Raw genomic sequence first — 12,105 nt, forward strand, 5'->3', positions numbered from 1 at the left:
TCCAGAGCCTTTTTTTTCTTACACTAGACAATTGCAAACACTTTGCGTTCAATAGTAATGTAAATACTAAATGGATTATAATCAAAGGATTGAATATGTCAAATCTATCTTTTTATATAAATTTTTATGAGAACAAAATGTTTATTTTTCTTTCTTCTCTTTTTTTCTTTCACTAAGTGCTTAACTAACAAACAAGGGTATTAATATAAATTATGCAGAAGTTTAAGGTCGATGAGTATGCAAAGAATTAATGTCTGCATCTGTTAGAAGTAGATTGTTGCTATGAGTCTCATGGGCAGCGTCATGTGAGTACTTGAAAGATAAAGCAAATAAATGGCCTTGGTAAAAGAATGACTAGTAATTTCTCATTTTAAAGGTTGCCAAAGTAGTTGTGTGTGTGCATGTGTGCATGTGTGTGTGTAAAACCAAATAAAAGTTAATCTATTGCTATGACTAAAACTATTTGTTAGGTCTCGGATCAAAGATCCCCTGCAGATATATTTACTTTTTGTATTGTTATCCTTACTTTTACCCTTGCCTCTTTAGCCAAAGAAAGAGTAGAGAAGAGTATCAGAATTTCACTTAAAGTATAGTAGTGGCAACTAACTTGACTATAGCTACAACAGATAGATCATCAAAGGATTGAATTAGCTTATGTTCTAAAATTTGATTAATCCTATCGCTGTTTTCAATTTGTCAAAAATTCTTAATTATCAAAATTATCATATAAAACTAAAATCAAAAGTTCAGAGTATTTTTGGCTTATATAGATTCACCACTAGAGTCTCAAGCAGATCTATGTGGATTAAAAATATAAAAGGTTAATTGACAATCAAATCGTTAGTTTTAGGGACAGCTAGGGAAAATGTCAGATCTTCAGAGCCAGGGAACTTTGTAGTCCTCCAATTGATCATTATTTTTTGCAAGGTTACTAATGATAATTCAGGAAATACTGATAACTATTCTTCTTTACATGCTTACATTATCTTCCCATGCACAAACTCATTAGACTTGTACAACAACCGGGGCAGCAAAAATATTCTCACAGAGAGTGGAAGGGGCCGTACTTGGAATGAAGTAGATGGTTTTATACATTCTAATCTATAAAAGGGATTTAAACACTGAAGTATATGTCAGTAAGTTTAAAATGAGTAGCTCTTGCCTAAGAGATTTTACTGGCCTGCAGACTTAAACACTGAATATTTTATCATTACTAGCTATCAGTTATTGAGCATTTACTCTGTTCCAGGCACTGTACTAATTGCTTTACCTACATTATCGCATCATATTCTTGACACCTACTTTTTGTATATGTTTAGCCCTGTTGTACATGTAAGAAAATCAAGGTGTAGAGATATTAAATGACAGGGTCAGAGGTTACATAAGGATACATAATGACAACCTCAAGGCTATAATTGAAAGGGAGTATCGGAGTTAAACTCTAGCTCTCCGTTTGTTTGATTCTCAAACCTGACTTCTTAACCTCATGATTTACCTTAAACTGACCAAGAAATAATGCTCTTAGTATGAGTGAAAAAGCATGGATCTGATAAGCTTCGTACTTCAGATATAAATCATTAACCTGCATTAATACATCTGATAATGGCACAGACCATAATTCAAACATCCTACTGACCTTCCCCTCCAATATTCATATAAGTACCAATTATTCTGTTCCAACTAAAATTTCTTTATAAAATTGTTAAATTACAACCCAAAGAAAAAGAACCTTCCAGATTCCTCACCCAGAACTGTTTAGAATGTGAATAAATGGCATACCTCTGACAACAAAGTTCCGAGAGCCTTGAAGGAACTGGATAACTTTGCCAGCTCATCTCCTTGCATTTGGGCTTCTTTCTCAGAAGAAACTTCAACCAAAATTTTAAGCCTGGATTTCAGCCAGCCGAGAGTCTCACCTTTTTGGGTAACACCACTTCTTATCTCCTGGAATGAAAGAACACTTTCGATGAACCAAATGCAATTGCGAATCATAACTTTCCGGCAAGAAAGGACTCACCTAAGACAGTACGTAAGGTGGAGGCTGGAATGCCAGACATTCATTCACCAGTAGAGTGCCTGCTTATTTTGCTTTGTTTGGATCTTTAACAAAAGTCCACAAGTGCTGGAAAGAAATGTTTCCCCAATGCCAATACCCTACGTGTAAAATCAGTACTCTCTATACCAAAAAATTACCTTCATAATTACATGGTTAGATACTTATGGATATCCCCTTGATCACAACAATGACACTTTTAAAGGTACCGTAAAAGAACATATGATACAAATTGGGAATTATAAAGTACAGTAGCCTTTCTTATCTTACTTTCTGTGAGTTAGAAGGAACACAGTATTTTTTGGAAAAAAGAATAAAAGAGGCCTTATTATTTTTTTTAATCTTATTATGAATGCCCTAAAGATTTACTTAGTTTCATTAACTCACATTTTATGCCTCATTTCGGTTAGCTTTTAGAAGTCAGAATCCCTGAGAATGAGATGTACAAACAGGAGAATGACTCTAATTTGGAAAGGGAGGGCTTACTGGCCAAGACAACACCAGTAAGACTCTGGGGCCTCAGCCCTTGTAGCGCTGGGGACCAAAGGAAAGGCAACGGAGGCAGCCTCTCCCTCCGACACCCGCCCTGGGTACCACGAGGGCAGTGGTCTCCAACTGCCTTTTAGGGTAACACCATTTCTTATCACGCATGATGCAACGGAGGGTCTTATAGGGCAAATGCATACTAGCTAGAAAACAGCTGGTTCCAGAAGCAAGTGATCTGTCATTCTACCAGGAGAATGCTTTTTTGTAATACAACAGCAACTGACAGCAAATACTGATATCCTTCTGTTGGTATAGCATGATATCATTGAGCACCTCTAGCATTTAAGGGGATTATAATTTTAATAGAAAAAAATGAAATTTAGAGGATAAGAAGAGAAAGGAAAAATATTCTCATTAAGTATGCAACTTGCAAAGTTTCAGAAGACTGAAAGATAAAGACTTTTCACAGTACTGTGAGTCTCCAAAACTAAGAGCCAATCTAAGAGGCAGAGGGTTGCTCCATGCCATTCACAGGATGCAAACAGACCTGAGGCTCTGGCATGGATGGGTTATCAGGCTGTCCACAAGCTCACGGGGGTTGATCCAATCCAGGCTGAATGTGACATGGAAAGGATGCTTAGAGACCTTGTCTAAATCCTTCATTTACTGTGATCTGGCTTTCGAATGGCTGAAACGTATTAAAACCCCACAGGGTTCGCGTTGTCCGAGACAGTTCTGAAATCTCACAGTGTGGCACACCCATGCACGCAGTTTTCCTCTCGGGAGCCTGCATTAGCTAAAGATGCCTGAGAAGCACCGCTGAGCATGGTGAAATCTCAAAGCCAACAACAATCTCAAAAGTTCTCCACGGTAACATGAGGCAGCTTAGTTTTAAGATTAATTTTAACATTGCTTCATTTTCAGGAACTTTATTTTTATAGAAAGAAAAAAAAAGGACATCGATTAAATAGTCTATCATTATTTTTTTATGAATGAAAATCTCAGCAACAAAAAGTGGCCCAGAACTTACCTCTACCGCCCGTTTAAACTCTCCATGGTTGGCAGTACTGATGGTCTCACTCTTAACCCCCTTCAACTGTGTCTCCTGCGCAGCAATCCAGGACGAGAGCTCAGAAATTCTGAAACAACACCGGCGTTTGCTTATTAAAGGGAGAACATATCGGAACAGTTACGATACATTTTCTACTTTGAATTCATTCGTGGAAACGTAACAATCGAGCAATCAGCAAATTGATTAGCAAGTTTTTTGGAAATTGTTCCTTAAAGGAGCATAAAGCTCAGGGCAGGGATGGCCGCTTCTGGGCTCGGTCAGTTGGAGGAGAGAGAAAATGGAACGGGTGGAGCTGAGCTGAGGAAAAAGGTATGTCCTGGGGTCTGAGCACCTGGGAGTATGGAAGGTACCGTCTGAGGTCAGGCCTCACATGTCCCCACCAGAGTGAGACAGGAAGCTAAAGAGTCAGAAGTCATCCTTTGGGAAATAGGAGGAAATCCAAGAGAAAGGGATTAACCAGTTCTGCCTCCAAAGATCACATCTGGGTTATTTGGAAATAAAATGCTCCACCGTTTTTGACTGAAACCCATTCTTTTTGTCGAATGAAGCATTTCTGTATAAGAACAAGAGCAAAATCCTACAATCTGATTTTCTTTATTGCATAAGGTAAAACGTATGTCATTTCTTGTTTTGTAATAATCATTGAAGTAACAGAATTATAATCGTCTATGTCCGTCCTTCTAAGGGAACAGTTTCAAGACCACCTGCTGGCGTAGTCCTTCCACTTGTCAGGATCATCCACAAGCTTCGCGTAGGTGCTGTCGATGGCAGCTCTGAGCTCTTTGAGGGTCGTGTGACAGGTTTCAGGTGTGTTCCTTCCTGGGTCCCGGACTGGGAGTTTCAGACACAGTTCTTCAATGAGCTGTAACCTTTTCTCACACAGATGATGAGGACCTTTGTCGCTGAAGAAAATCTAGAAAGCAATAAACATTTACAGAACCCATGAGAAGCCACACAATATTTTTATACTTTCATAGAAAAAAACGAAGGAAGATCCCATTTAGACTATCACGTAAAGTAATTAAGCTATTTCGTGTTTTAAGACTCAAACCAAAGCATCGGCTATATCCTGTAGGTGACCGTGTGGCTACATGACTGCAGTCGGGGTGTGGGAGACGCACGTACCCTGTGCTCTTTGATAAGCTTTTCACTGCCTTCCTGGGATACCAGCTTGGTTTCGCGATCCAGCTCAGCTCTGCATTCTTCTACACAGGCCAAGAATCTGTTCTTCTCCACCTCAATCTTCAGATGAAGCAAGTGATACGGGGCTTCTCCTTGAAGATCCTACATTCCATAGGAAGATTTGGAAAAATGTGATACCATTCATGGTCATGTACATTTCCAACTGAAATGTCAAACACCACGATGGATTCCCTTGAGGGCCATTCGATATCATCACTGCATCATTGTCTGCATCTATCCTCTGTGCTTTGTACTTTTCCAAAAAGAGGCGAATCCTTTCAGCCTAGTGTGGGTTAGGTGTTTCCACCGTGATTATTCTATTCAATTTTTACAATGGCCCATGCAGTGTTAATGTTCCTGTTTTAAAGATTAGACCACTGAGGCTCAGGGATAAGTAGAAAAAGCTAGATAGGAATCTAGATTTAAATCGCACACTGATGCCACATACTCTCTCCCCAGCACGTGTCCCCTTTCATTTTGTCAACAATCCTATGAGGCAGGAAGAAAAGATATTGTGCCCATTACACAAAAGGGGAGATGCAAGAAAACCTTATTAGTAAAAAACCCAGGATTAAACATCCCAGAGCTGCCAACCACCTGCCACCTCCTCTTTCCCTTACCCATTAGGACAATGAGCAAGCCGGCTCTCAACAACATGAAACTCTGGGTTCTTTTTGATATAAGCATAAGCTTCATCATTATCTTTAGTCCAAGAATTTATTAATTTTAGTTAACTTGTATCTTGTAGCATTTAAAAGATTACTTTTAAGATAAAATACTAAGATAATTGATGAGAAAAATGAGTTAAGACTATAGAAAGACTAGGATTCATTATATCCCAGAGAGCTTAATGTGTGTGTGGGTGAATGCGTAAAATAAAATACAGCTTTCAATTATAGATTCTATTCCATTTATGACATATTATATTTATGACATATTAAGCTTCAAAGATATCTTTATAAGCTTAGATTTCTCTAAAACTTTTTTTTTTAATTTTCAAATTTAGTTAGTAAAAGATATATTTCTTTAACTACGGTTTTCCCATGCATGGGGCTGATTTCTTTTAGCCTACGTTACTAAGATTAAAAAAGAAAATCCAGAAAGTAACATAACCTATTGGAGAGTTATGTATTGCATGACTCCTTCGAATAATGCATATGAAATTTGCGGCTCGATATGACCTCATGGTGGCACTTGTTCACCTGTTGCCAGAGCAGGCTTCCTCCAGTTTGGAGGAAGACAGGCTTCAAGGGGTCTCCATCCTGTTACAACCGTTTTCCCTGACATGCGGATTTTGAAGCTGGCTTCCATGTGACAGGCCCAGCACAGGACACTCGAGTGCAACTAAGCCAAAAGGATCCTCCATCCTCCACGTCACACTCTCCTGCTTTCTCTCCTCCAGTTACGACTGCTTCACCCTCCGCCCCCTCCTCCCAGACCTCTGCTTCTTTAACTTACCAGCTCAGAACTGATCACTTGATTCGCTTGTTTCCAATTTCCAAGTGGGCCCACCTCTCCCCTTTCAAAGTTTTACTAAACAGATTACTTATACTTTTCTGGACTTATTATATATCATGTTTTTATTATTCATGACTAATTATCTCTCCTACCAGACTCTAAGCTTTCTGGGGAAAAGGATTACGTTTTGTTCAGAATTGAGTCCTTAACCAATAATTAATTGTTTTAATTTATGGTTTTAGATAACAATCTAAACCAGATGGTAAAATCCTTGAAAACAACAAATATGTATATGTGTAAATTATGGTGGATATAATTTCAGTAGTATACCTAACATAATTTACTCAGATAGGAAGAGTTCACTAAATGTTGCTGAATGTGTTAAATGCCTTCATCATTCCTGTCTCCTCCCTGCCAAAAAAAAGAAAATCAGGAAAGAAAAAAGAGTACTTTTAAGTAATACAATAACATTGTTATTACTAACAAATAGAAATAACAAAATTATATCATATTTCATCAAGTTTTATTCAAGTTTAGTTTTTTGGTTTTTTTTTTGTTTTTTGTTTTTTTAATGGGAGAAGTAGCTATGGTGACTTTCCATGAATTTCTAAATTTCTCTTGCGGTCGAACCTTGACACCCTCATGCTCTCTGCCATTATCCATGACACCATGTTCCCGTTATGTCCCAACTCACCTTCCATTGTTTGTGGAGCTTTCTAACAGCTTCCTGCAGCCCTCGCTGTTCCTGCTCAGGGAGAATGTCGGTGAGCTCGTCACAAGCTTTCAGGAAAGCATTGAGCACCCTCTGATCCAGCTGACTGAAAAACTCCTGGCATGGAGAGGGGTACCATGGTTAGGAGTGTTGAGCGGAATGAGGGCAGCTTCAGGCACTGTACGGTGAAGCAGTCGCGCCTCTAAACAAGCACCTTAGCTGTTCAAACCTGCCGGGTAACTACTGTTTTGTTTGGTGTTGTTTTTCCAGGAATGAACTATAATCATTTAGAGTTATGAGTTAGATGCCGCCACATCTGAAATTCAGTTAGGACTTTTAATTTTTAGGAAAAAATATTTTCAGTTTTCAAATTTGGCAGAACATTCTAGAAAATCAGTGGGAGATCCTAAAATCTTGATTCCATAATGAAGGAGCTCTAGGGATGAACTCACAGTGTGTTTCTTCAGGAGGTCTTCTGGATTCCCCTTTTCCTCCAGGCCTTCCCGTGCCATCTGCAGCACCTTCTCCAACTCTGCTCGAGACTCCTCAAATTTCTTCATCAGGCGACTGTTGGTTTCCACATGTTTCTTCCAATCTCCAGTTTTCTTTACCATATTCTTGATTTAAAAAGCAATCATAAGGTGATGCTGCTTTCTCATTATTGAAAGTATTATTTCTTTCCAAAAAACACTTGGAAGGAATACGTTTCATTATGATGAGAATAATCAACCCCTTTTAATATTAATAAACATTAGAGAAAGAGGAAGTAAAAATATTGGTGTCCAAACACCAGTAAGTGAGGTATTTAGCAAGACTGCAAGCACGAACAGCGATGATTTGGTATCTTTTTTTTTTTTTTTTTAATTTATATGTTCCCTCATTCACATCTTTAAAGAGGGGAGAGAACTTACCTGAAAGGCAACATGAACATCTGCAATCTGCCTCTGTAACTTTGTCTGATCAAAATGCTTTAACACATTGCTCGAGGTCACAAACTTTTGAACACTTTGACTGCCTTTCTCGATTTGTGTCATGGTTTTCTTACAGCTTTCTTGACAAGCTAACAGTTCCTACGGAAAAGGAAACCCACAACAATGGTATTTAAAAGGGTAAGGATGAGAAAGAGTAAACATTACAAAATAATAATAACAGTGTTATATAGCTGTTAGGCTTTTAACCAGTAATAAGTAAAATCAAAAGTATAGAGAAGTATTTCTTTCCAGAATTTTAAACGATCACTGAAGTCAGGGCTTTTTATATAAAAGACACTTAAATGTCACATTTTTTGAGATTTTTAAAAATATTTCATGCCCATCTTTTCAATATTAATGACAGAGAGTGACAGAGCATCGAAATTTTTATTTGTCTAGTGCCTACATTTCTCCAACCAACTAATAGGCCCATGATTTACTGAGTGAACAGTAGTGAAGTCAATCTCCATATTACGTCTTAATCTGACCGAATTTAACACCAATGCACATTACACCTTGCTGAGTCCAACACAGCAGATTATGTATTATTTGTGTGTCCTAGAATGTACAACATCTGAATTCCTAAGGTTCACGAGCTATATCAACCTCATTAATAAATGGCGGCCCCCAGATTCTAACCACAAAAGGCAGCAGATCAATGGGCCTGGGAGGACTCGTAACTGTCACACATTTGCAGGACGAGAAGCAATGGTGACATAGACCACCTCTGAGTCATAACCTGGCATCACAGTGATTTCTGACATTGATAGCATGGAAATTATCCAGCCCAGCCCAGGGCAGACAGTAAATTTTTGACTTGAATCCACACCATTTGCATTTCAACATCCTCAGCTGCTTTGGAAAAATGTTTCGAAAAGGCTCATTTGGGTATCAGTTTTGGTAATCTAGATATAAATATCAAGAGCAGGGTTATCGTTTTGTTTTGGCAAAACAGAACAAGGACATACTTTTTCTTTGTGAAGATTTAGGAAGATATTATTAAATATTATTAATATTTACAATAATAATAATTAAAATATTAAATATTTTCATTGTGGAAGGATTCTTTGATGACAATTTATAGCAATTTGGGAATGTAAGAAATGGCATGATGACTCCAAATGAGAAACACTGTTTATCTAATATGATGAGAACCCATTGGAATAATATTAACAAATATTAATTGGAATAGGGTTTGGTGGTATAATCAGTGGGTCTTTATAATCAACAATAATAATAATCACAATCATATACAGAATACGTATCATGTGTGATCTTGTGTGCTAGTCACACTATAGACTATGTAATCTCTACAACAAGCTCTCAACTCTGGTATTATCACCTCCATTTTAAAGTGAGGAAATAAAAGCTAATTAAGGCTTTGCAATGTGTGGTATCAGACCTAAGATCTGAATACCTGTCTGACTCACTTCAGATACTCTCTATTCTTTCTACTAAGTGATGCTACCTTCCTTTTATGATTCTGTTTCAATTAATGCAGGGGCAAACCCTTCACCTTTTAGTTTCACCCTCCTCTTATGGATCAGTTCATTTCTAATAAACTAACTAATCAGGTCAATTAACTGCAACTCAGTAAGAGGCTGTTCTGCATACAGAGATGCTTACTAAAAATGATACAAATAAAAGTGATTATCACTTCCAACATATTTCCAGAATTTTATGGTTTTGTAAGAAGACCTAGTCCTAGAAGAAAAGATCTCATAAGACACAGCTTATAAACACTAGATGGAAATGAAATGCAATTACCTATTTTTCTACATATCTAAATATATAAAATTTAAAAATTATAAAATCTATCTCTATATAAACTTATAGATAGATGATAGATGATAGATATATAGAAATAATTTTTTTATTTTATCTGTAGTAGATAGGGCTTTTACCTTTGGACAAGATTTATTTTTGTTTTGAGTTGCTAGTACTATTCTAGAAAAATGTTTTTTGTCCTCATGGATTTCTATCACTTTGAGCACTACCTCAATCTTATTACACATGCTTTAAGATAACTATATCTCCTGAAAGGGACTTTTTCTTACCTGATGTTTTTGTTTAAAAAGAGCACTAGATTGTGCTTCATGCTCAAGGATGGTCATAATTTCATTGATTTTCCCAAGTGAGTCATAAAAGAACGTCATCTGCTTTTCTAAATCCTCCAACGGTGTCGACAGTTGTTGACACTCATAAAGGAGTGGGGAGTAACGTTCTTTGACCTTTAAAAACACAAAGACAAAAATTCTACTAAAAGCCATTAAATGCCACAAGCTCAGGACACTGTTCTTAGTTCTCAGGGACATTTTCTTTAGTGATATGGTCATTCTGTGCTTACAGATCTCCAAAGACATTTTTTAAACGACATTTCCTATGTATTGCTAAATTTTGATACCACTGAAATAGATGACACAGAGATATCTCATAAAAATTCATCTCATCTAGTCCACCTCAATAGCACTTTCTCATCAAAACAATGTTGTTAGTGAACCAGATGGCATCGAATTCTACTCCATAAACTGTGCAATGTATCTTCACTTTGGCTTCGAAATCTGATGTAAGATAATCATGAATTATATTATCTAGAGTAACCTATGCCTCAAACTTTATTTTCAAGAACTCTGCTACTTGAACTCTTAACTCCAGACACACTTACAAACTTCTCAACTTCTTCTTCCCAGGCAGACTTGTCGAACAATCTTCCTGCCTCCCTGGAGCTCCATGCTTAGCTACTCCCTGCCCATCTACATCCTACTCATCCCCAGCTCTCCTGTCATATATCAATTTATTCACCAAGGTTCCCACACTAGGGGACATCTCCCTAGTCTGGACCGGCCCGGCTCTCGCTTTCTACTTGTCTTTTAAAAAATGGTGTCACCCTGTACACCTGGACTGTCTTTATTTTCACGAAGAGGCCAACAGCTCCTAGAGACCACCGGAGCTACAACGTGAGTGCCGCCTTTAGGTTGTAACCCAGGACCACTCAAGTCTCCAAGAACTTTTTGCCCTTCCTCACTTTACTTAGAGTAGCTCCCAAAGTATTATTAAAACTTTTGGGAATCAAGGAAGAAAGAAAATTGAGTACTTGTTAGTAGATCATTCTTCCCCCCCACCCGCCCCACTTAAATTATAAATATTCTCATGCTCTCAGATACATTGCCTGAAGGAAAATCTCATCAAAAGAAAGCTATTGATCCACTGCAACAAGGCTTTGCTAAAATTATTCTGAACAAAATGAAGAGAATCTGCTAACACGTATGCATAAAAATCAGTTACCCAATAAATGAGTCACTCAATCTAAGTGGACTGTGCAAATGATGCCATCTTCATAAAATTCAACTTTAGATGAAAAAAAAAAAAATCCCAGTGGAACTTCCAAAGCTCTTAAAGAAAATTCCTAAACAGGATAGAAAAGGCTGCTGGCTGATGCGTGTTAGTTACTGAGTTAGTTTCCTGCACAGAAGTGGCATAAATGTGTAAATTTTCAGTCTATGGAGAGCTCTGTGAGATGAAGAGGGCAGACTTTCCACTGCATTGTGGCACTGCAAGCAGAAAGCAGCATAAATACTCTTAGAGTAAAGGTATATCAAAGAAATCTCAATTAAAGGGCATGTGGGGTTCTTTCTCATTTAAATGTGCGATCTCTTCCTCCCCGCTCCTCTTCTTTTAGCCCCCTCTTTGCATCATCACATTTAATTGGCCCCCTGTCCCCACTGTTGAAATATAGCTACTAGTACTTTTAAAGTAACAGAAGTAATATTTGATATCAGCCCATAGTTTCATTTTTTAAACTTATAACAAGGTTGCTAAATGTCAACGTTACTAAATTAAAACCCCAATAAGAATCAAAAGCATGATTTGGTAACAGGAAAACAATCTGCCCACGTGATGAGGAGGTGTAGATCAGCAGAAGGCAGTGTTGGTCCTGCACAGGATGCCCCACCTCGGTTAGCTGCTCCTTGAGCCCCGACATGGTTGCAAACATTTCATTAGCTTCTTCTTGGGAGCTCTCTTTGGTAATGAGCTGTGCTGTCTTTGTGATTATTTTGTATTGAGCATCCATCACAGGTACCCTCTGCTCAATATCCTGCATGAATAATTGAATGAGCTAAATTAACACATGGGACATTTCCTTTTAATTTTAGGATTCCACAGAAGGCTA

At 37.8% G+C, this 12,105-nt stretch overlaps 1 protein-coding gene across 1 annotated transcript in view; it reads right to left on the reverse strand.

The window, feature by feature from the left end:
- Positions 1 to 12,105, reverse strand: part of SYNE1 (spectrin repeat containing nuclear envelope protein 1) — a 145,697-nt gene that overhangs the window by 56,587 nt on the left and 77,005 nt on the right. The window contains exons 19-26 of the mRNA XM_023532164.1: positions 9,992 to 10,165; positions 7,875 to 8,033; positions 7,416 to 7,580; positions 6,946 to 7,080; positions 4,737 to 4,895; positions 4,316 to 4,524; positions 3,570 to 3,678; positions 1,780 to 1,944 (exon numbers count right to left, since the gene is read on the reverse strand). Coding sequence (XP_023387932.1) covers positions 1,780 to 1,944; positions 3,570 to 3,678; positions 4,316 to 4,524; positions 4,737 to 4,895; positions 6,946 to 7,080; positions 7,416 to 7,580; positions 7,875 to 8,033; positions 9,992 to 10,165 — 1,275 coding nt within the window. The remainder of the gene's footprint in view (positions 1 to 1,779; positions 1,945 to 3,569; positions 3,679 to 4,315; positions 4,525 to 4,736; positions 4,896 to 6,945; positions 7,081 to 7,415; positions 7,581 to 7,874; positions 8,034 to 9,991; positions 10,166 to 12,105) is intronic.

The sequence above is a fragment of the Pteropus vampyrus genome, unplaced genomic scaffold (assembly GCF_000151845.1).
Source record: "Pteropus vampyrus isolate Shadow unplaced genomic scaffold, Pvam_2.0 Scaffold78, whole genome shotgun sequence".
Taxonomy (NCBI): domain Eukaryota; kingdom Metazoa; phylum Chordata; class Mammalia; order Chiroptera; family Pteropodidae; genus Pteropus; species Pteropus vampyrus.